General features: G+C 55.6%; 6 protein-coding genes across 6 annotated transcripts; 2 read left to right on the top strand and 4 right to left on the bottom strand.

Annotated features, from left to right (window-relative positions):
- Window positions 1-288: 288 nt before the first annotated feature.
- BBK36DRAFT_1136544 (DUF602-domain-containing protein) lies at window positions 289-1,237 on the bottom strand. Its single transcript, XM_024893017.1, has one exon. The coding sequence runs from the start codon at window positions 1,102-1,104 to the stop codon at window positions 304-306; it is 801 nt and encodes a 266-aa protein (XP_024745671.1). The 5' UTR covers window positions 1,105-1,237; the 3' UTR covers window positions 289-303.
- A 238-nt stretch (window positions 1,238-1,475) lies between these two features.
- Window positions 1,476-9,729, top strand: BBK36DRAFT_1136543 (phosphatidylinositol 3-kinase-like protein). Its single transcript, XM_024893016.1, is given in 7 exon segments — window positions 1,476-1,840; window positions 1,926-1,993; window positions 2,058-4,279; window positions 4,380-8,876; window positions 8,942-9,405; window positions 9,418-9,439; window positions 9,535-9,729. The coding sequence occupies 5 exon segments, from the start codon at window positions 1,776-1,778 to the stop codon at window positions 9,383-9,385; spliced, it is 7,296 nt and encodes a 2,431-aa protein (XP_024745670.1). The 5' UTR covers window positions 1,476-1,775; the 3' UTR covers window positions 9,386-9,405; window positions 9,418-9,439; window positions 9,535-9,729.
- A 2,310-nt stretch (window positions 9,730-12,039) lies between these two features.
- BBK36DRAFT_1144787 (S-adenosyl-L-methionine dependent methyltransferase) lies at window positions 12,040-12,879 on the bottom strand (the record flags this gene model as incomplete). Its single annotated transcript, XM_024893701.1, has 1 exon — window positions 12,040-12,879. One exon carries the CDS (start codon window positions 12,877-12,879, stop codon window positions 12,040-12,042), a length of 840 nt encoding a protein of 279 aa, XP_024745669.1.
- A 2,091-nt stretch (window positions 12,880-14,970) lies between these two features.
- On the bottom strand, window positions 14,971-16,925 carry BBK36DRAFT_1185046 (hypothetical protein; the record flags this gene model as incomplete). Its single annotated transcript, XM_024896424.1, has 3 exons — window positions 14,971-15,623; window positions 15,739-16,683; window positions 16,832-16,925. The coding sequence occupies 3 exons, from the start codon at window positions 16,923-16,925 to the stop codon at window positions 14,971-14,973; spliced, it is 1,692 nt and encodes a 563-aa protein (XP_024745668.1).
- Window positions 16,926-17,303: 378 nt separating this feature from the next.
- Window positions 17,304-18,566, top strand: BBK36DRAFT_1207748 (hypothetical protein; the record flags this gene model as incomplete). The annotated part of the gene is made up of 1 exon (XM_024897432.1): window positions 17,304-18,566. The coding sequence occupies exon 1, from the start codon at window positions 17,334-17,336 to the stop codon at window positions 18,564-18,566; it is 1,233 nt and encodes a 410-aa protein (XP_024745667.1). The 5' UTR covers window positions 17,304-17,333.
- A 455-nt stretch (window positions 18,567-19,021) lies between these two features.
- On the bottom strand, window positions 19,022-21,627 carry BBK36DRAFT_1144784 (hypothetical protein; the record flags this gene model as incomplete). Its single annotated transcript, XM_024893700.1, has 2 exons — window positions 19,022-21,184; window positions 21,247-21,627. 2 exons carry the CDS (start codon window positions 21,625-21,627, stop codon window positions 19,022-19,024), a joined length of 2,544 nt encoding a protein of 847 aa, XP_024745666.1.
- Window positions 21,628-23,401: the final 1,774 nt, after the last annotated feature.

The following is a 23,401-nucleotide window of genomic DNA, read 5'->3' as shown; positions in this document are numbered from 1 at the left end:
ATGGGCATCACACGGGCGCATTCTCGAGTTTGTTGGGGCTCTGTGCTATTCTTGGACGCAGCAACCAGGCACGCCGGTTCCAGAATCGCTTGAGGCTCAACCTTTTAGACCATCTCTTCGAATGACGTGAAAGTTGGTATACTCGTATAGTAGCCTTCTAACACTCGACTAGGGGCCCGACTCAAGCAAACAAGGCAACAAACTAGTCTGAAAATAAAAGGGGTATCATTCATACATCAGTCTCTACATGTAATATACGAAATGGTCTAAGTGGCATCCATCCAAGTGGTCCGGTATCTGCACTCACGAAGCCACCTGAGCTAGTTTCCTGCGCTTGTTCCTCTCGTCTTGCTCTGCCAACACGCGAGCCGTCAACGTCGCCGCCATCGAGTTGTTGATGCCTTTGATCCTCGCGTCGGGTTCTTTCTTCGCTCGGCTGGCATCGCTCTTCTTGGCCTTTTCGTCCTTCTTCTCTGCGCTTGCATCCTCCTCCTCTGCCGCTTCTCCGGCCTTCCGCTTCTTCTTCTTCTCCGACTTGCCCTTCTTGAGCGTATGGGTGAGGCCGTTTGCCTGTAAGTCTTCTATGCGCTTCTGCAGCCTGTCTAGTTCTTTCTCAGCAGTTGGCAGGATGGCTATCACATTCTCCTGGGTGAAGCCTTCTCCACACTCTGGGCAGGCCTTTTCTTTTATCTCTGTAATGGCAACCTCTGCAAAGACGTGGCCGCACGGCACCAGGTAGACAGCCTTTGTCGCTGGTCCCATCTCCTTCATGGAGATCGGGCAGGCCCATTTATCGCCAGTCTTGGAAAACTTCAGCTTTGCCACATCACGCAGCGAGCGGATGCCCAGGGCTGCCGGGGTCAGTTCGTTGGGGTCCTCGGAGGGCATCAGCCCGTTGAGAATGGCTTCGTAGTTGTATAACCGCCCCCGCCAGTCCGAAACGACCGCCTCGAAGTCGAGCGGCGTGCCGCTGAGGGCGCAGTGAGTCCACGCATGGGCGAGAGACTCGAGGGCTGTCGCCTTCAGTTCTGAAATTGTCGGGGCACGCGCCGCGTTCTTGACGAGCTCACGGCGCTTGGGGATGGATCCGCCGTCGTTACCCATGGCTGCTGGCCGTGATGATTGCGTGCGGTGATTCAGGGCTCTGGAGCAGATTTGTATGCTGAATCGTCGCTTGCGGTGGCGGCAATTGGAACAATGTTAGCAATGCGTTGGGCCTGTGGCGGAACTCGGAAGACTGAAGATGAAGAGGTGCCTTGAGCTAAGCCGCGCAAGTGAGATGCTAGCGGCCCACCTCTGCCGTTATCGATAGCACTTTCCGAGCCTCATGTGCCAGCCCCGTGCCAGCAGTCCGACCGACAAACTGTGTCGCGCCCCCGCATTACCGATGGAGAGACAGTGCATGTACAGTGCAGACAAACGCGCAGTGAACCAATCCTCCAAGCTCTGAGCTAACGGACCTTTCCTTGTCCTACCCAACCTTCATTAATCCGACAAGCAGCTTGTCGGGGGCATCATGACAACGTGACCTTGGGCTGCCAACGAGGCATTCCTTTTGTTTGTGTCACAATCCTTCATTGTTATACCCCTGCGGCGACCCTCTACGAATCTTTTACGCCCCTCGCAGCAGCGACGTCTATCGCGCGTCATTCCATTTCCCGAGTGCGCTCTCGATTCCGCTTTCGATTACGGCCTCGTAGTCGAGCCTCTGCGACCTTCGGCCTCGGTGCGGTACATGCGGTGCTTCTGTTGAAGCTCCAGCCGACTTGGGGACGATGGCGCAGGCACAGCAGGTCGCCCTTGAGCGGCTCGATTATATCACGAGGGGATTGCGGTCAAGGTGAGGGCCCGCGTGATGGAGGGGGATGTTTTGCCGGTGGCTGTTGATGGAGGAATGACGCCGCTGACCAGTCGCCCACCCCCAGAGCCAACGATGAGGTGCGCAAGCGAGCCGCAATTCAACTTCGAGAGCTGGTGACTGTGTGCCACCGAGGTAAGGCGATGTCGAGCCCCCTTCTCCGGCGTCTCAAGAGCCGTTCCGTTAACCGCCCGTGCAGACCTCAGCCCCGAGCAGTTCCTCACATTCTACAACAACGTCAACAACAAGATCACGCAGCTCATTACACATGGCAGCGACTCCGCAGAGAGGCTAGGCGGCATCTATGCCCTGGACGCCCTCGTTGACTTCGAGGGCGTCGACGTGGCGGCAAAGTACACCCGTTTCACCCAGAACCTTAAAACAATCCTCCGTGGCAAGGACACCATGCCTATGCGGCATGCTGCGATTGCCCTCGGGAAACTTTGCCGCCCAGGAGGGGCCATGATCTCAGAGCTGGTCGACTCCGAGGTGAATACTGCGCTTGAGTGGCTGCAGAACGACCGAGTCGAGGAGCGTCGGTACAGCGCCGTTCTCGTCCTGCGTGAGCTTGCGCGAAATGCCCCCACCCTCATGTATCAGTATATCCCAACCATTTTCGACTGGATCTGGGTCGGACTTCGCGATCAGAGGCAGCTGATCCGTGAGACCTCGGCTGAGACCGTCAGCGCCTGCTTCCGCATCATTCGCGAGCGAGACCAGGAGATGAAGCAAATCTGGATGAGCAAGATCTACAATGAGGCGAGACAGGGTCTCAAAGTCAACACGGTCGAGTCGATCCACGCATCATTGCTTGTGTTGAAGGAGCTCTTGGAACAGGGAGGCATGTTCATGCAGGAGCATTACCAGGAGGCTTGCGAGATCGTCTTCAAGCACAAGGACCACCGTGATCCGACCACGCGAAAGACGGTGGTGTTGCTGATACCAGATCTGGCAAGCTACTCACCGGCCGACTTCGCCCAGTCATGGCTCCACAAGTTCATGGTCTACCTTTCCGGCATGTTGAAGAAGGATAAGGAGCGCAATGATGCTTTCCTCGCCATCGGTAACATCGCAAACTCCGTTAAGAGCGCTATTGCCCCCTATCTGGACGGTGTTCTCATCTACGTGAGAGAGGGCCTCAGCGTACAGTCTCGCAAGAGGGGCTCCGTGGACCCGGTCTTCGACTGCATCAGCCGCCTTGCCGTAGCTGTCGGCCAGACACTCAGCAAGTACATGGAGGCGCTTCTCGACCCCATCTTTGCGTGCGACTTGACGCCCAAATTGACGCAGGCCTTGGTCGACATGGCATTCTATATCCCCCCTGTCAAACCCATCATCCAGGAGAGGCTGCTGGACATGTTGAGCATTGTCCTTTGTGGCGAGCCCTTCAAACCCCTCGGCGCGCCCCAGCCAAACACTCTGACTGCGGTGCCTACGATTACCAAAGACGCCAAGGATCCCCAGGCGTACGAGAATCGCAAGACGGAGATCAAGCTTGCCTTGAACACCCTGGGGAGCTTCGACTTCTCCGGCCATGTTCTTAACGAGTTTGTCCGAGACGTGGCTATCAAGTACGTTGAGGACGAAGATCCGGAAATCAGAGAAGCCGCGGCGCTTACTTGCTGTCAGCTCTACGTTCGCGATCCAATTGTCAACCAGACTAGTTATCATGCCCTACAGGTCGTTGGAGACGTGATCGAAAAGCTGCTCACAGTGGGGATATCTGACCCAGAGCCCAACATTCGGCGGACGGTGCTGGCCGCCCTCGACGAACGGTTCGATCGCCACCTGGCCAAGGCGGAAAACATTCGAATCCTGTTCTTCGCGCTGAATGACGAGGTCTTCTCCATCAGAGAAGTGGCGATATCGATTATTGGTCGCCTTGCGAGGTACAACCCGGCATATGTTATTCCGTCCCTGCGGAAGACGCTCATCCAGATGCTTACCGAGCTCGAGTTCTCTGATGTGGCGCGGAATAAGGAGGAGAGCGCCAAGCTCCTGAGCCTCTTGGTTCAAAACGCACAGTCGCTCATCAAGCCATATGTCGAGCCAATGATCTCCGTCCTTCTCCCCAAGGCCAGTGACCCTAGCCCCACGGTCGCTGCCACCATCCTGAAAGCCATTGGAGAGCTGGCCACTGTAGGCGGCGAGGATATGCTGCCATACAAGGACCGTCTGATGCCGCTCATCATCGATGCCTTGCAAGACCAGAGCTCAAATATCAAGCGAGAGGCCGCTCTCCACTCCCTTGGCCAGCTGGCGAGCAATTCTGGATATGTCATACAACCATACTTGGAGTATCCTCAATTGTTGGAAATCCTACAAGCCATTATAAGGACGGAGGACCAGAGAGGCCCTTTGCGACAAGAGACCATCAAGCTGATGGGTATCTTGGGTGCGCTGGATCCGTATAAACATCAGGTGAGCAAAGCGGACCGCCCCCTTTCCTACACCCTTCCACCCTTCTTCACAACACAATCCAAGAAAGAATCTCGAGTTGGCTAATTGCAGCATGCAGCAGGTCGAGGAAAAGACACCCGATTCGCAGCGACGCTCCGAGTCTAACCAGTTAACGGATATATCGTTGATGATGACTGGATTGACCCCGTCCAACAAGGAATATTTCCCAACCGTTGTCATCAACGCGCTCCTTCAAATTCTCAAAGACCACTCTCTGGCGCAGCATCATGCTGCTGTTATCGAGGCCATCATGAACATATTCAGAACTCTGGGATTGGAATGCGTGTCGTTCTTGGATAGAATCGTCCCTGCGTTCCTGCTTGTCATTCGATCGTGCCCTCCCACACGCCTGGAGTCATACTTTAACCAGCTGGCGACGCTGGTCAGCATTGTGCGACAGCACATCAGGAACTATCTCCCTGAGATTGTGGAGATACTACAGGAATACTGGCACAAGTCCGGCTCATTGCAGACTACGATCCTCTCCTTGGTCGAGGCCATCTCTCGGTCCCTCGAGGGCGAGTTCAAGATTTACCTGGCATCACTCCTCCCTCTAATGCTCGGAGTACTGGACAAGGACGTGTCCACAAAGCGAACGCCGTCCGAGAAGGTGTTGCACGCCTTTTTGGTTTTCGGAGCGAGTGCGGAAGAATACATGCACCTCATCATTCCCGTGATTGTCAGGACGTTTGAGAAGCAGGGACAGCCAACCTTTATCAGGAAGCAAGCGATTGACACTATTGGCAAGATTTCACGCCAGGTGAACCTGAACGATTTTGCGGCCAAGATCATTCATCCTTTGACGAGAGTGCTCGATATGGGAGAGCCGACGTTAAGGCTGGCTGCGCTCGACACCCTCTGCGCCCTGGTGCAACAGCTTGGGAGAGACTATATCCATTTTATGGGAACTGTGAACAAGGTCATCAATCAGCACCAGATCCAGCATCAAAACTATGAGCTCCTTGTCAGCAAGCTGCAGAAGGGGGAAGTTTTGCCACAAGACTTGACATCAGACGCCCGACTCTTAGACATTGGAGACGAGACGCCCTTTGCAGACTTGGGCACGAAGAAGCTGGAGATGAATGCCATTCACCTCAAGGCTGCCTGGGACACCAAAGGGAAGTCAACAAAGGAGGATTGGCAGGAGTGGCTACGAAGATTCAGCACCACGCTTCTCACGGAGTCGCCCAACCACGCTCTGAGAGCGTGCGCCAGCCTCGCGAGCGTCTACCTGCCCTTGGCTCGAGAGCTCTTCAACTCGGCCTTCGTCTCATGTTGGAGCGAGTTGTATGAACAGTTCCAGGACGAGTTGATACAGAATATCGAGAGCGCCATCAAATCGGAAAATGTCCCGCCGGATTTGCTTGGTCTCTTGCTCAACCTGGCCGAGTTCATGGAACACGACGACAAAGCACTGCCCATCGATATCAGGGTTCTGGGCAGAGAGGCTGCCCGCTGCCACGCCTACGCCAAAGCCCTGCATTACAAGGAGCTAGAATTTTTGCAGGACCAGAGCAGTGGAGCTGTTGAAGCCCTGATTGTTATCAACAACCAGCTACAGCAGTCAGATGCCGCCATTGGTATTCTGCGAAAAGCCCAACTGTATAAGGAAGGCATCCAGCTCCGCGAGACGTGGTTCGAGAAGCTCGAGCGGTGGGAGGAAGCTCTGGCGTCGTACAACAAGCGCGAGAAGGAGGTGCCTGCTGACCAGCCCATCCCCATTGATATTGTCATGGGCAAGATGCGTTGTCTCCACGCCTTGGGTGAGTGGGACGCGCTCGCCAGCTTGACCGGCAGCACATGGGCCAACTCAGCCCCAGAAGTGCAAAGAATGATTGCGCCGCTCGCCACAGCGGCCGCTTGGGGTCTCGGAAAGTGGGATTCGATGGATAACTACCTCTCGTCGCTTAAGAGATACTCTCCGGATCGATCATTCTTTGGCGCCATCCTCGCCCTTCATCGAAACCAGTTCAGGGAGGCAATTGCCTGCATCGAGCAAGCTCGCGAGGGCCTGGATACCGAACTCAGTGCTCTCGTCAGCGAATCGTACAACCGCGCGTATCAGGTCGTCGTCAGAGTCCAGATGCTTGCCGAGCTGGAAGAGTTGATTGTGTACAAGCAGTGTGACGAGAGGAAGCAGGCCACCATGCGCAAGACCTGGGAGACCAGACTGGAAGGCTGCCAACGTAACGTGGAGGTCTGGCAGCGCATGCTGCGGCTGCGTGCCTTGGTGATATCTCCCGCGGAAAACATTCGCATGTGGATCAAGTTTGCCAACCTCTGTCGCAAGTCGGGCCGCATGGGGCTGGCCGAGAAGTCGCTGAAGCAGCTGATTGGTTCTGATGCGCCGCTTGAAGCCTTGATTCCGTACTGGAACGATACTAAGGGTGACAGGCAAGCGGCGGCAGCACCACGAAACGTCCCGCCCGCCCAGGTCATTTACGGCATGCTCAAGTACCAATGGGAGCTTGGCCAGCAGCCCAGCATGAAGGCTTCGGGGACCGCCGAGCGGACTTTGTACTGCCTGCAGCGGTTTACCAACGACTCGGCCCACCGTCTCGACGTCGCAAAGGCTCACCTCACTGCTCAAGCGGGAAGCGAAGTGAACCTGCCGCTCGACTACGGCTTCCAGAACCAGGTCGACCCGTCCGTGATGAGCCCGCAAACCCAGCGAGCGTTGGTCGACCAGACGGTGCTATTGGCCAAATGCTACTTGCGGCAGGGTGAGTGGCAGATTGCGCTCAACAAGGACGATTGGCAATACACCAAGATCCAGGACATTCTATCCTCGTACTCGCAAGCCACCAAGTACAACCCGCGCTGGTACAAGGCCTGGCACGCCTGGGCACTTGCCAACTTTGAAATTGTTCAGACCTTGGCCGCCAGGGGCGAAGGACAGCTGACACGGGCCGACCAGTCGATGATCATTGAACACGTCGTGCCGGCTATCCAGGGCTTCTTCAAGTCCATTGCGCTATCCGCTGGCAGCTCGCTCCAAGACACGCTGCGTCTGTTGACGTTGTGGTTCACACACGGAGGCAACTCGGATGTGAACACGGCCGTGACAGAGGGCTTCGCCAACGTCAGCATCGATACTTGGCTGGAGGTGATACCTCAACTCATTGCTAGAATCAATCAGCCAAACAAGCGCGTGCAGCAGTCGGTGCACAACCTCCTGGCCGACGTGGGCCGGGCGCACCCACAGGCGTTGGTCTATCCGCTCACCGTTGCCATGAAGTCGTGGCAGAACAGTCGACGGTCGAGGTCGGCAGCGCAAATCATGGACAGCATGCGCCAGCACAGCGCCAACCTCGTCGCCCAGGCAGATACGGTCAGTCATGAGCTGATTCGAGTGGCGGTGCTGTGGCACGAGCTCTGGCACGAAGGCCTGGAGGAAGCCTCGCGCCTGTACTTTGGCGACCACAACATCGAGGGCATGTTTGCGGCGCTGGAGCCGCTGCACGAACAGTTGGAGAGGGGTCCGGAGACTCTTCGAGAGATATCGTTTGCGCAGGCCTTTGGACGTGACCTGAAGGAAGCACAAGACTGGTGCCACCAGTATGAGACGAGCAGAGATGTTAATGACCTGAACCAAGCCTGGGATCTGTATTATCAAGTGTTTCGCCGAATCACCAGGCAGTTGCCTCAGGTTACAAGCCTCGAGCTTACCTACTGCTCTCCTAAGCTGCTGAATGCCAAGGACCTCGACTTGGCCGTTCCGGGAACGTACAGGAGTGGGCAGCCCATCGTGAGGATAATGTCCTTCGATTCGACCTTTACTGTCATCAACTCGAAGCAGAGGCCGAGAAAGCTCAACATCAACGGCAGCGACGGCGTCTCGTACGCCTTCTTGCTCAAGGGCCATGAGGATATCCGGCAGGACGAGCGTGTGATGCAGCTGTTTGGCCTCTGCAACACACTGCTGGCAAACGATTCCGAATGCTACAAGCGGCACCTCAACATCCAGCGCTATCCCGCCATTCCCCTGTCGCAGAACTCGGGCTTGCTGGGCTGGGTCCCGAACAGTGACACGTTGCACGTGCTCATCCGGGAGTACCGCGAGAGCCGGAAGATTCTGCTCAACATTGAGCACCGGATCATGCTGCAGATGGCGCCTGACTATGATAACCTCACGCTCATGCAAAAGGTGGAGGTGTTTGGGTATGCCCTGGACAACACCACCGGCCAGGACCTTTACCGAGTTCTGTGGCTCAAGTCCAAGTCGTCCGAGGCCTGGCTGGAGCGGCGGACAAACTACACGCGCTCTTTGGGCGTCATGTCCATGGTGGGCTACATCCTAGGTCTGGGAGATCGCCACCCTTCGAATCTCATGCTGGACCGTGTGACGGGCAAGATTATCCACATTGACTTTGGCGACTGCTTCGAGGTTGCCACGAAGCGTGAAAAGTATCCCGAGAGGGTGCCTTTCCGGCTGACTCGCATGTTGACGTATGCTATGGAGGTTAGCAACATCGAGGGAAGTTTCAGAATCACATGCGAGCACGTCATGAGGGTGTTGCGAGATAACAAGGAGAGCGTAATGGCTGTGTTGGAAGCGGTAAGTGACAATGCTCCGGTCAGATCATGATGACAAGAGGGCATAGGGCTAATCATCTTTGACAGTTTATTCACGACCCTCTGCTCACCTGGAGACTGACCAATGCTGCCTCCCCAGCTGGCCCCAACTTCCGGTCTGAACGCGAAGTGGCATTGGCCGGTCCCCACGCCATGCGAGCCCGACGACAGTCCATCTTGGATGCCGACGTGACTCCTTCTGAACTTATGGCTAATGTCGAAGCGTCGGCGCCCCCCATGGCTAGGAACAGGGCCCGCACAAACAGCTCGACGGTTCCGGAAAACGCGCAGGCCAACGGCGCGGAGGAGAGAGAGAGCCAAAACGCTAGAGCGATTGAGGTGCTCGACCGAGTGTCTCAGAAGCTTACGGGACGTGACTTCAAGCCTAACGAGGAACTGGATGTCATCAACCAGGTGAACAAGCTCATTATCGAAGCCACTAAGTTGGAGAATCTGTGTCAACACTACATTGGATGGTGTAGTTTCTGGTAGGCCAAAGGCCGCGACAGCGGTGGGGGGTTTGGGGACTGAGCGGAACGGATAGCGAGCATGTATTCTATGCTTTGTCGTCGGTGACAGCGTGTGGCCTTGCTGGCTGAGCAGGGCTTCAACATTAGGACTGGGCGGAGCAGAAAGGGATATTGGACAGCGGGATCAGCGAGGGGCACACGATTGCGCCTCGTCTTCTTCTTCTTGCTTGAGCATGACGGGAGTTTGGAAGGGAGGACTGTGCTTTTGGCTATGGCAGTATGTTTGCGCCGGCCTGGGGTTTTAATTGTAATCGTCATGAGCGAGCAGGGTACTTTTTGTGTTTACGATATGAGTTTTGAATGCAACTCTTGCTTCTATTCGCCACTGGTTCTTGTGGGCATGAAAAGGGGACTGGAGTAGTATCTGCTCTTTCGCTGGATGCTTGACGACGTGGATTGCCCCTTGATTTCTGGCGGACAAACATGACAGATTTTCTCCACCGTCTCCAATCTCTGTCTCCAGCGGAACTCGTCTTGTGTAGCGCGGTCAGGGGTCACCCACAAGCGACGAGACACACATGCTACAACATACAAGGCAATCTCACAACCGGCAAATTCAGTTAAGTAAAAGTGTGTTTGAGGCTTTTAGTCTATATAAGATGACCATACTGAGTATCAATTGGAAATCTACAGTCATATAAGCCGTGTGGGTAAGCAGCCCTACGGAATCATCTTACGGGGGGGTAAGCAAGCGGAACCACATCAAGGGACTTTGCAGCTTTATACTACGTACCTCGTTTCTGAATTGGCACGGGGAAGAGTGTAGTTTTGAGTTTCCTATGTGCCGGTCAGATCTTGCCAGCGTTGGATGAGCTTATTCTCGGGTTTTGCTTATAAACTTGATCGTTGGCCTGCGTCTCTGTCTTCTTTCTCCGTGCTTTTTTCTTCTCGTACAATGGGAAAACTTGTACCTAGTCCTACAGATCCCCCCTTTTTTTGCCGTTTCTTTGCTTTTGAGATCCGATGATTGCTGGTGTGTTCGGTCTTCGTTTGAGTGACAGGTGTAGGACGGGACAAACGAAGAGTGGAGGGACTTTGTCCGTTTTTTCTCCGTTAACACCTTGCGGACTGAGGAAGGATAGCAAAATATACAGTGAGGGATAATAAAAGAGAGACGGGCACGGGAAAGAAGAAAGATAGTTGCAAGTGCGTATCGAGAAACTGTTTTTGTTGGGAAAAGAAATCGACGAGCCCCTGATTGTCCTCCGTGGACTTTGTTAGTGTGAAAAAATACGGAGGTCTTTTTTCTTCTTTTTTTCTTATTTTAATGTGGGAATAGATGGTGAGGGAAGGATCTTTGGTAATGCAATTCTAGTCAGACGATTGGAAAGTAGAAGATAGGGATTTCACTGTGGGAAGATGGGGGAGTACAGGAGAGAGGTAACAACGTGTAAGAGGGGACGTAGGCTTCAGATTACCCCCATGATAAGCAGAATATTAGAGCGCTATTTATTGCTCGCACTGGTTTCTGGGATCATATGCTCTTTGGTGAATTTCCTGTCTGGCACGGTTATAGACGGAAAGGGGCCACAGGATCACCAGACACCGGTATGTCTTCCAGCGGCGTTCTTACATCAGACGGGTAATGCTCACTGCCACGGATTACAGTAACGTATTCTCATTATAGTCACTTTCTGAAGAATTAGAGAAAAGTAGGAGAGAAAAATACAAAGGTCCGGGCTTGTGATTGTTGATGGTCCCCCGTGACGAGAGGAGGCTGCAAGGGAGGGTTGGACAAGAGGCGCCTCTGGGGCGCGGATTGATACTTTTATAGGTAATACAAAGTATTAGAGTACTTGACTTGGCAACGTGTCTGGACGGTTATTGGCGGAATGGTATATTTGTTTCGCAATGATGTGTTAGCTTTTTTTTGCTGGGGGGTATATGGTCGAGACTTGTTCCGACGTTTGCTTGAGCAAGCAGATGGGAAGTGTTTTCTCCGCCTTTTGATAACCACGTCCTAATTTATTCATGATATGTACTTACAACCTCGGCACTTACAAGGTCTATTCTACCTTTTAACAGAGAATAGGCTTGAAGTTTCGCAGAATCGTAAGAGATTCTGTTGATGATCGGGCAACGAAAAGGTGCGGTTTCAAGAGCTGAAAAGTCGGGCTGCATGGGGGACCCGCCCCTGTGCATTTCAGCTTTGGGTACGGAGCTAAGGGGAAGAGAAAAAAAAAGGGAGTGTTTTCTAAGAGGCTGGTATTGGAATGCCTGGCTGATATGTTGGGCATGAATTTCAACTGATTGGTTGCGTCGTGTGTGTGTTTGGTAGTAAGGGGGGGTTACACTCCGAGCTGTCAAAGCTGTCAGATTTGTGTACTTTAGATAACAAGAAACGTTCAGCTTTGTGTATATGATGTTATTATACGTTTCTTAGGAAAGATTAAGACTGAAGAGTCATTCTAAAAGAAAAGGTATCAAAAACTTCCCGTGTATCAGTCTCTCCAAATCAAACGCCACCCGTTCCCCCCCTCCCTTATCAAAGCTGTATATGCACGCCCAACCTTCGCCCCCCCATGTTGGATGTTGTATGTACTCGGTTCAGATTACCAACCTAGCATATTTCACGATTCTGCTTCAGCACACCTCCTTGTAGATTCGACAAAGCCATCATGACGAAGAAGCCTTGATCGGCCTCCTCGCAGTAAACACCATCGTCCTCCCGATAATCTGCACATCCACCTCTTCAAAGTTCCTCCTCAGCCCCTCCTCAAACACGGCCCTCGAGTCCTTCCAGTTGTCAAAGATGCCCTTTGCATTGTAAATCGTCATGAGCCTCCTCGCGAGCCAGTTCATCGGCCTCTCCTCCCCCAGGATGGTGGTGCCGACGAGGACGCCCCCGTCGGCAACGTACTCCTTGAGCAGGTCGAACACGCGGTTCTTGCTCTCCGGCGGGCCCGCGAGGCAATGCAAGAGGTAAAAGACGCTGACGGAGTCGAACTTTTCGTCGCCGGGGGGCAGCAGCGGGAGCAGCGTTGCTGAGTCGGTGACGTCGGCGACGACGGAGCGGATCTTGACCCCCCCTTGGTCGTCGTCGCCGTCCTCCTCTCCCTCCTTGCGCTGCTGTGAGCCGGGTCTTCTTCTGGTGGTGGCTGTGGCGGCGGCGATGCGGGCGGCGGCGAGGTCGAGCGTGTTGGGGTTGAGGTCGAGGAGGACAATCTCACGGCAGGGCGTCTTGTTGTTGCCGTTGCCGTTGCCGTTGGCGGCGGCGGCGGAGGAGGAGGAGGCCTTGAGGGCGTTGGCGGGATAGTAGCCGGTGCCGACGCCGACGTCGAGGTGCCGGCGGCCGAGCGAGGACCGGAACAGGGGCAGCTGGACGGCGGTGGTGGAGCAGTGCCAGGCGTACGAGTTGGAGATGGTGAGGACGACGAGGTCGTAGAGCTTGAGGAGGAAGGGGGTGTATGTGGAGGAGCCGGCGGTTTGGGCCGGGGGGGCTGCTGGTTTGCTCATGGTTGATGATGTATGAGGAAGTTTGTTGTGAAGAAGAATTGGAATAAGAGATGAGATGGAGAGAGACGAGTGACGGAGTGGAGAGTTTTCGTTCTCTTATATGCCGTGTTGGCGAGGGACTGTGACAATGGCAGAAGCCAACATAAGACCAAAGTGTTGTAAGGTAGTTGGTAATGAAAAGTGCCAAAAGTCTGTGCTTCCCAAGTTGGGTCGCAAAATACCGACGAAAAGGACTTGAATCAGCGAAAAGAAGAACCCCCTCCCCCGTCTGACCACAGCCTCGGAAAGGTTAATAACAAGGAAAATAAATAAATGAAGAGAGACGGGAAAAAGCGTAAGAAGAGAGAACAAGCCCCCAATAAGGGAAGTGTGAAAGAATGTGTGATGTGGGATGCGGGAAGTTTTGGTTGTCAAATCAAAATCAGATACAAGTACTAAGGCGCTAGGCTTATGATACCGGCCCCGACGGAATGGGAAAAAAAGGGTGGATGTCAGATGTAAGTGAGATTCTGCGGGCTGTTTCGAATGAGTGACAGGTTTCGGTGGTTTGTACTGTCTTGAGGGTGTGTGTGAGAGTGTCACGGTTTAAAGAGCGGATGGGGGACGAGACAGAGTTGAGGTTGGCGGGATTGAGAACAAACTGGGGCGGCACGAGTCCCCCTCTGGCGGGCATCTCGGGGGGATCCTGGGCCGCTGTGGATGGATCGAATGTTTGCCAGTCCAAGTGAATCCACACGATGCTGTCAGTCTCTTGCTGCTAGATACTACTAGGTACTGGCATCGTGAACCAAGAGACGGTCAGCCAAAGCTCCATCTTGGAGCAACCAGAATCCATGCAGATTCATGCAAAAGTGCCATGATACATACCCCATACACGATGCTTTTACTCCATTACACTCGTACCAACAGAGTACATATTGAAAACAAACATCAAGGCAAAGGCAGTTCAATCAAGAAAAGCCAGCTATAATAAATCAGATCTCCAAAAAAGAAAAGAAAAATATCCGATAAAAAGAAAGGAAATGCAAAGACCGGAGCCTACACATCTAATCACCGACCCAAACACGGAGCCGAAAAAAATCAAACGAATCAAAAAATGGAAAAAAATTGATAGTACTATGTGACCCGATCAGGCAGGATTCTGCGCGACACCACGCGGCATCTTAGCCTTCCAATGCGGTCAAGCCTCTTTTCACCACTTATTCTTCTGTCTCCCTATACTAACTTGACATGCTAATAGAACCGATATAGTAGAACCAGTTACATCTCTTATTCTTGTAAGAGGGGGGGGGGGGACGCCATTTCGGGCACTAACACCTGGAACCGAATAGCCCGAGAAAAGAACTTGAAAAGCAAAACAAAAAGTTCCTTTATTCCGTTGGAGAATTGAAGCATTAGAACAAGAGCTTCAGCATCAGCTTTTGGCGCCGCTTACAGCTTGGAAGCTTGAAATGGACCAGTCCGCTTGTGCCTGGGCGTCACCGGTGGCTTGATTTTTTCTATATGAATGCAGGCCAGTTTATTGATTGAACATTCATGCGTTCCCAAGGATTCGTGGCCTTTTTTTCCCCCCTCCGTTCTTCGGATTTCGAACCGAGGTTGCTTTTGCTTGTTCTCTCACATTGGTTCTGTCACTTCTCAGAGAGGTCGAGGTTCATTCACCCTTACCTCGGTAGGCTGTGTATCCGCATCGTGCCAATTGCCCGAAAAGAAGACACGCAAAACCGTAATGGGAATCCGCCCGTCGGTATCGTACTTGTAATACTCTTATCATAACATTCATACCCGGGCCTTGGCTTTACCATGGAGTGAACAAGGTCATCGTCCGTGTCACCTCTCACAACAGTCCCGTCCCATCTCACGCACACCCTTGGCAGCCATATCGAGGCCGGACAGGAGAAATGGCATGGTGCTTCGTTTGTCTCTTTTTCTCTTTCTAATTCCGTACTCCGTAAATAGCAAGTCTCCCGCCCGCAAACCGACGTGTCATCGCAAACTGCTCCCCATCTACTCGCTCGTCGTACTCTGTCTCGGCCCCCGATGCTCGACAATCGAGGCCCAAACCCTGTAGTGACACGCCCGCACTCCCCTTCACAGCTCGTCCTTCTTGCCCGAGTCCTTGGCCGCGGGCTCCTCGTCCTCGCACGCCGCCGGCGTTCCCACCTCCATCTTGTACACGCACTTCTCGGCTTCCGTCACCCTCCAAATCTCCTCCTTCTCCGCGCAGCCGAGCCAGACGTTGGTCTTGCGCTGAGGCCCGTTCCAGCACGTCTGCCCGTTCTCGTACCGCAGCACCATCCGGGGGCCGCTGCCAAGGCTCTTGCCGTCGACCCTCTCGTCGTCGTCCGCCATGGCAATCTCGATTCGCGCAAAGTTGCCCATGTTGGTCGCCGCGTGGCCCTTTTTGGACTTTTGCAGCGTCTTGTCCAGCCAGCACAGCTCGTACGTGTACTCGCCCGCGTCAATCTCGGCGCACTTGCCCTTGAGGGACCGGAAGATGCCAGACGGCCCATAGTCCTTCTGGGCATCCGTCCTCTCCTGCTGGAGCTCCCTCTCCTTGTTGCCGAGCTCCTGATCGACTGCCTCGACCGCCTCCCTGGCAGCCCTGACGGCACTGGATTCCGCCCCGGTCTTGGTCTCGTCGGCGATCATGCCATTGTCCATCAGCCATTTGCGGATCACTCGAAGCTTGTCGTGGATCACGCCGCGGATGAACGGAGGGATGTAAGCATCAAAGTTGTACACTGTAAATGAACAACCACAAGTCAGCACGACAGCCAAAAACATAGTAATACAATAGGCAAGACAGAAAAGAAAGCGACAGCAGAGCGACAGTGGAGATAAGCTGATAGTGCTTACGAATGTCAGTGTCATCACGCAGCTCGTCAAAGGCCTTCCAGTTGACTCCGTTGGTCTCGTCGTCCTCCTTGAGGATTTCGCGAATGTCCGACTCGAGGAACTCCAACTGGTCGGCCGACGCCTCGCGCGCCGCGTAGTCCTCGTACGCCTGGACCGCCGCCTTGACTCCTTCATCCTTGAGGTCCGGATTGTGGCCGTCCTTGAGCTGCTTGAGGATCGCCTCGAGCTCGTCCCTCTTGCTGCGCAGGACCTCGCGGTCCTCCGTCACCAACCGGAGGGCCTCTCGCAGCTCCTCCACGCGCTCCTTGGCGAGGCCGACGAGCACGCCGAGCTTGCCGCCGGCACCGCCTTCACTCTTGACAAGCTTACCTTGCTCTTCGCTCAGCACTTGGTCGTATCTGCGCTGCAGCTCCTCCCTCTTGGCACCGAGGTTCGTAATGTCCTTTTCCAGCGCCGTGATGCGAGCCTCGGCCTGCTGGAGCAGCTCCGCTGCCTCCTTGATCATCTCCTGCTTCTTGACAATCGCCTTGGCGACGTTCTTCTTTCGCTCGTCCGCCAGTCTCCGGTACTCCTTGCCAATCGGCCCACAGCGGTTCTCGCACTTGATGCCGGTAGGATGGTTGTGCTCGTCCGTGCCATCGCAGCAGACGTCGTAGTCGCACACGCCGTCGTTGACGTAGGAGAAGGGGATGTAGGCCCCGATGTGGCCCTTGTTCTGGCACCAGAAGCCGGGCAGGGAGCGGGTGGCATTGGTCGTCCCGGAGGGGCTGCCAATCAGGGGCTGCTCGGGAGAGAGAGGGTCGATGAAGGCGCAGGCCGCGGTGCCGGGCTCGTCGGAGCCGTCGGGGCAGTCGCAGGTGTTGTCGTTGACGCGGTCCCAGGGGATGGTGATGGAGGGGTTGGCGATGCAGGTGAAGGAGTCCTTGTTCTGGTAGTGGGAGACGACTGATGCATTCGAGTCAGCAATTGGACATGTCACACCAATCAAGGATCAATTGGGGCTGTAGGAGGCTCAGGAACAGTCTGGCCGAGCTGGATTGACTCAACAGTCTTGATCGGTCCTTGACCCTCTCTTCTGAACAGCATCACTCACACTCTGGCCCAACTCCGCGCGGCACGCTGCCAGCAGCAGCCACAGTCCAGCAGCACACGGCGCCCAGCAGCGCCAAAGACGCCGGACGCTGCATCTTCGTAACTGGAACTTGCAAAAAGAAAAAGCGAGTAGAAAAACAAACAAAGTGCCCAAAAGCAGCAGTGCGGGAGGAGAAGGCTGGCTTGAGACCCTGGAAGTGGCTTGCAAGAGCCCAAGCTGTCCCCAAGTAGACAAAGTGGCAGCTGTCCTGTCTTGTTCCTTCCCCCACTGAGCCTGGGTGGAGCATTGACCAGAGCTTGAAACTTGCTGGCCGGCAGAATATCGGTTACATCAGCTTTCGGGATAAGCCATCAGATAGAAGCCTCCCCACATCGCGGGGTTGCAGAGATGCGACTCTAATAAGCCCCTCCAAGTAGCAAAAAAAAAAAAGAAAAGAAAAAAAAGTTGGCGATAACCTCATCCCACAAGCCTCACCATCACCACCCTCCACAGCAATCACAGCATGGCCCCCGACGCCGCGGCTCTCGAGAGCCTCGAATCCCTCGTCCAAACTGCCTGCGCCCTCCTCAAGCAGCTCCAAGACGTCCTCTCCTCCATCCGCAACAACCCAGACGCGCCCCCCTCATCAACAACAGCAGAACCCTCCTCCTCTACAGCACCCCTCGACGCCCTCGCCCTCGCCCGCGACTCCGCAACCCTCATCCGCGCCCACGCCACCAAAGTCTCCCTGCTCATCATCAACGAGCCCTTCACGCCCAGCGCAATCTCCTCCGTCCTGCGCGAGCTCGTCGCGGGGCCCATCCCGGGCCTCGTCGCCTCCGTGCAGGCCTGCGACCCCAACGGCTACACCCTCGTCTTCCGCAACGAGCTCGCGTGGCGGTGCCAGCGCGTGCTGGCGGAGCTGGCGGACCTCGTGCGGAGGATCCCCACCGATGGAAAGGTGCTGAAGAAGGAAAAGGAAGGGTTTGGCGGCGGCGGCGCTGCGGGGGGAAAGGGCAGCATTGCGTCGACGGGCGTGCTCTGGGCCGCGTGCGACAAGGTGGTTGGTCTTGCGAACGGGGGCGTGGGAGGCTTCTTTGTGGACAAGATGGGCGAGTGGAAGGATACGCTCAGCGACATCATGGAGGAGATGAAGGAATGGGGCGACGAGGAGCCTGACGACGACGACGAGGATGACGATGATGATGACGAGGAGGACGCCGATGACTATGGCGTCAGTGATCTCGCGGACCAGATCGGCTCAACGCACATCTCAACCCAAAACATCCTCGACGACCTCATGAGCTCCCACCGCACCATCCCCGCCGCCGACCCGGACCGCATCCGCCCGCGCCTCGAATCCTCCCTCCGCCGCCTCCGCCTCGTCATCCTCCTCTACCAAGCCATCACCAAGCGCCGCATGAAGAAGCTCCCTCCCTTTCCTCCTCCTCCAAAACAAATCACCGCCACCGCCACCACCACCAACAACAACAAGGACGTTGCAGCAGCAGAAGGAGAGAAGGTCCCCCGCAGACTGGACGAACTAGCGTCCCTGCTGCAGAAACTGCCCGATCGCTTCGGCGACCTGGCTTGCGCCTTTTACGAGCTGCGGCCCAGGGAGATCGACGAGGCCATGGACCAGTGCTTCCTGGACGCGTTTGCCGTCAGCGAGCTGCTCGGCGAGGGGTGGGATGGCCGGAGGGATGAGTTTACCGAGTGGACGGACAAGTTTCAGCGCGAGATCAAAAAGGCTTGAATTCTCTTAAGGTAGCGGCGGGTTGGATTAGGGTGAAAGGCATCGAAGCGTTTTGAATAGAATAGACCAATTTCGTCACAATGCATATAGATTCGAATGCCTTCTAGCACATCTTGACAAATTGGCAATGTAACCTGAGTGTAACAGCTTTTGGGGGAAAGTGAAGAGAGGAGGAGGTCCTCGTCCTCATCTTGTGATGCCATTCTATTCATACTAAACATCATCAGCCGCTGAATCCGTCCGCTGAACACTATATACCTGCGCTGCACCTAAAACAAACTGCCGGCGAGCTCCCGAGACCAACCCGATCCATTCACACAGAAAGGCCATTTACTTCATGATAGAACAAGAAGATAGGAGAACAAAGATAAAACGCCCCTCTGCCGCAACACGCTAGCCCGCTACGGTGGCATCATCAGCATCAAGCTGCCCTGCAAATCGGCTCGCCGCCCCCTTCAATGCGTAGCCTGAGTGGTTTCGTGCGCCAACACATGAGATTCTCCGAGTCGCTTATCCTCTGCCCCGCCATCTTCCACAGTCGGCGTCTCGGGAGTAATGGTCAGCTCGGGCGTGTCGAGGAAGGGTGGCGCCATCTGAGACGTGTTCACGGTAGTAGTAGTGGACGCCGACTCGTTGCTCACGCCCGAGGTCTCGATCCTGAGACTCCTTTCTATGTGCTCAGCGCTCGTTTCTTCCTCCTTTTCATCCTCTGGCACCCGAGAAAGCGGCCGGACTGAACCGTCACCCGACTCCACCTGCTGCATTGATGAACCGTCATCCAGGTTGACACCGACAATTTCGGCCAGGCTGCGGAAGTTGAACATGGGCTCGCTCTCCGTCTCACCGTCGCCGCTGTCACTGCGACCGCCCATGCTCCGTCGCTTGTTGGCCGCGTCCGAGTCGCCGAGCCCCTGTCCATTGAGGCTGCCCGATGGACTGTCCGCGCCGGACGAGCCGAGGGACGATGCGTTGCTCATATGACGCAGGTGAGAGCCTCCTCGGCTGCTCGAGGTAGGAATGGGCAGTGATGGTGTCGACGACGTTTCTGCCGCACCTGGCTGGGGCCCGCGATCGATTCCTTTGCCCTTGTCGTCGCTGCTCTCTGCCTTGCTTCCCTCTGCTCTGCTACCATCTGCCTTTTTCTCTGGAGTCTCCGCGGGTTTTAGTGACGACGAGGAGCTCCCTGGCAGCGTGAGCTCCAGTCGCAGGTTGCTGGCTGCGCTATTGCCTCGCTTGCGACCCAGGTGGAGGGAAAGGCTACTTCCGCTGGCTCCGCTGGCGCCGCCCCCATAGGGATCCTTGCCTTGCTTCTTGAGAGCTTTGCGCTCTGCCTTTTCGCGTTCTTTCTCGCGCTTCTTGGCTTCCTTTTGCAGAGTCTTCTCCACCTTGCGTTTCCGCTCCTCCTCGGCCGCGAGTGACAGCCGTACCGCTTCCATGAACATCATATCCTCAAGTTCGTCCATTCGAGTTCGACGGCCGACGTCCGGGTTTCGGCCCGAGCCTGCTTCGTGGGACTCATGACCCTCCGCCGTATCGGGCGTCCCGCCGCTGTGCCCCCCTCCAGGGGTGTTGGTGCCGCCGCTGTTCGTCCCGGCATTCCTTCTGCCGAACCTACTCGTGCGTATCCTGGACCGAGACTCGTTACCCCCAATCAAAAAGGCCGCCGTGTGCAGGGCGGTGGCTGCGGCGGCACGCCGTGCTTGGTGAGCGCGTGCTGTGGCCAGCTTTGTCGCCCAGTCCGGCCGGATGCGGTCGGTGGTGATGACATTGGGTGCGTTGACCGACAAACTATGTGCTCGTCTCCGCCCCGTTGTCGCAGGTGCAGGCGCCAAGGTAGAGTTCAGAGAGCTCTGAGAGGACATGGCCGTATTTGAGGCAAGATTTGACGAAGCAAAGGCCAAGCCGCGCCGAAAGGGAGGTGGCTCATACGTAACGCCAAACTCGGGTTGTTGGCAATAGGGGCATGCCGAAGGCTCCGATATAAGCATTTCCGGGGGGTCTTCCGCCGTGAGGCCCTGGTTCGGATCTCGCGCTTGACCATCGGGGTGGTGCTCGGGAAGGTGAGGGTCGGCTCGCTTGATCTGCACAAAGCATTCACTGCATATCGGCTGGTCACAGCACCTGGTGTGGTTGAGGTAAGGGGGATATGTCAGAAAACAGATGGGGCATTCGGTAGCATCCTTGTACAGATACACCTCGAGAGGTTGGCCGTTGACGAATGGATCGTGGGGCAGTTGAATCTCCCTGGGCGTCAAATCGGTCGAGGACGCATTGCGGGAGCCCACACTCAGGGCAGCCGCCAACGCCCTCGCCCTTGGCTTGATGGAGCCCTTGGAAGGCCCAGCCGTGGATGGTGAAGGCTGGGCAGAGCCACTTCCTGATCCGCTTCGATCCGAGGCAGTTGAGAGAGTCCTAGGCCCCATCTCCACCGTCAGGCCGTTGAGATTCTGCGTAGGAAGAGAGTCGGGTGGCGGCGGACGGGGTAGCAGAGCGGGATCCGGAGGAGCATCGGCCGCCGGGATGGGCAGGCCGCGGGCGGCCGCGATAAGCTGATGCTCGGCCCAGTTGGGGGACCAGTCTTGGAGGCCACGCCAAAAGGGGGCCAGCTTTCGCTCAATCTAGCTGAAAGTTAACATGGCTCCTTTGGAGGTAGCAGATCAATTAACATAAAGTGACGCACCTGCAGCTGTCGAACAACCGCCTTGTTGAAATCCTCAGTCCCAACGTAGACGCCCATGGTGACGAGGTAGCCTCCATCAACGTGCTCTTCCCGTATGCTTCGCTCGCGGTCCTGGGCTCGCTGGGCTCGCTCGCGCTCCAGCCTCCGAGCTTCGCGTTCCTGCTTGGTCTCGCGATGCTCAAACGGAGCGTCTGGATTTTCCCTGCTTCGAGAGGCGGAACCGCTCATACCGAGAAAGCTGCTGCGCTCCGTCCTGCCCATTTGAAAACGCGGATCTGCCAAGATGCCGCGGGCAATGTGCGAGTCGAATCGCCGGTCCCGGCCATCGTTGGGGCCCTCGGCATGGTCGGGGCGCGATTCTCTTGTGTTGTTGTTACCCATTGTGGTAATGCTGATATTTCGCAACGCAGTAAAGACGGACTCAAGAGGAAAAGAGAGATAGAAATGGAGGGATAGATTATCAATAATGATGAGCGAGGAGGCGCAGGTAGAGAGTAGTCACGCAACGGCCGGCTGGCTGATCGAGATGCGAGCCAACACTGCCTGGACCTCGACGACGTCTAGGTATCCAGGCCTGGTGCGCTTATTCCAAGAGTCGAGAAGTATTTGCGCTAAATACGGCACTCGTAGCTGGGCAACAGCAACAGCAGCAGCCGAAAGACGAGCGTCTCAGCTTGCTTGCGATCCGCCGGGCACAATGTGAGCTTCGACTCTGCGGGGCGCGGCTTCAGACTGCAGCGCACAGCAGAAGTTGCATAGTGGTGTCCGCGACTGACTGACTATCCGACGGGCAGCCAGTGCCTTTTCGCGCAGCAGGGACCAAGGTCAAATGGTCGAGCGCTGTCGTTGCTCGGCGACTCGACGATGGCGGGTGGCAAACGGATGGAGCAGCTCGCCAGATGGAGGACCTGCAGCTTCCAGCTTCCAGCTCAATCCGGACCGTCTCCAAGCGCCGGGCGGCAGATGCTGGCTGCAGTCGCAGAGGCAGAGACAAGAGGAGAGAGGCTGCGGATAAAGAGAAGGCAGAGGCGATGCAATGCGATGCGCTGCGATGCGCTGCGATTGTCTGGCGGAGGTTGGTTGAAAGCGGGACAGGCAAACGATACGATAACGGTCAGTGTGGGCAGAATCCAGAAGCAGCACCTCCCCCACCTTTTGCCAGAGCATGGAATATGGGGGAGCTCCGGCGTGGTTACGCAACAAGTACCTCCGCCAGGGGAGGTACATAAGGTACAGCCATGGAACGCTATGACTTGCAGACGACGATATTCCACCTTGTACGCTCCATACGCCTTTGTGTAGAAAACAACAGTGGGTAATATATTAATATTCGTTGTTCAATCACATCAGCAGTCCACAAGAAGTACACATGGCAATTGCGAGGATGCCTGTCAGAATGGCCCGTACTGGCAGTGCAGCCACAGCGGCTCAGGGCAGCCCTGACCACATGCATTCGAGGTGCCGAGGCCACCGCGTGCGCTGCCCGGATACAGCGGCGGAGTGCCCCAAGGCGGACTGATGTCGCCTGAAGCTGTCCAGCAGCAACCGGACTCTCATCTCGACTTGTCAATCCAACAAATACGACCGATCAATCCATCTTCGCTATTACATACGACGGGCGTCTTCATCAACTCACCCCAAATATCATTCCACCGGTCCGGTCAGCAGTCAAGTATCGCGCGGCCTCGCGGTACTTTCGGGACAGCCGGACTCAGTCCACTCGTACGCGTAGACTATCCTACGTGCTAAGCCCTGCCAACCGGCCAAACAGAAGCACAGCAGCTCTGTCGAAATCAAGCTTCCAGTCGTGATGATGGGCTTGCCCCTTCTCCTACATACTAATCGTCGGGCTGCTTATTGGCTTACCTGAGAATCGCTTTGCTGCCTACTTCAACATGTTGAACCATGGCAGTGCAAACGAACTCCATACCTAGTTATTACTATTGCAATTGTGAAGAGACGTGTCTTGGACTGGTAGTAGATGCGAGGCACACACTAAACGCCCAAAGGTCTCCCCGGAACCGGCCACATCTTTCATCTGCTCCGTTTCGACGAACACGAAGAGCCTCGAAAGCCGTTAGCCACTAATCCTTCGCTTTGCCCGTTGCGCCATGATTGTAGCGGTGTACCTTACAGGTTATCATTTTCAATTTAC

This window comes from Trichoderma citrinoviride (genome assembly GCF_003025115.1).
Source record: "Trichoderma citrinoviride strain TUCIM 6016 unplaced genomic scaffold BBK36scaffold_17, whole genome shotgun sequence".
In the NCBI taxonomy this organism is placed as follows: domain Eukaryota; kingdom Fungi; phylum Ascomycota; class Sordariomycetes; order Hypocreales; family Hypocreaceae; genus Trichoderma; species Trichoderma citrinoviride.
Note: the sequence above shows the minus strand (reverse complement) of the source record. Positions and strands in the feature narration are given on the sequence as shown.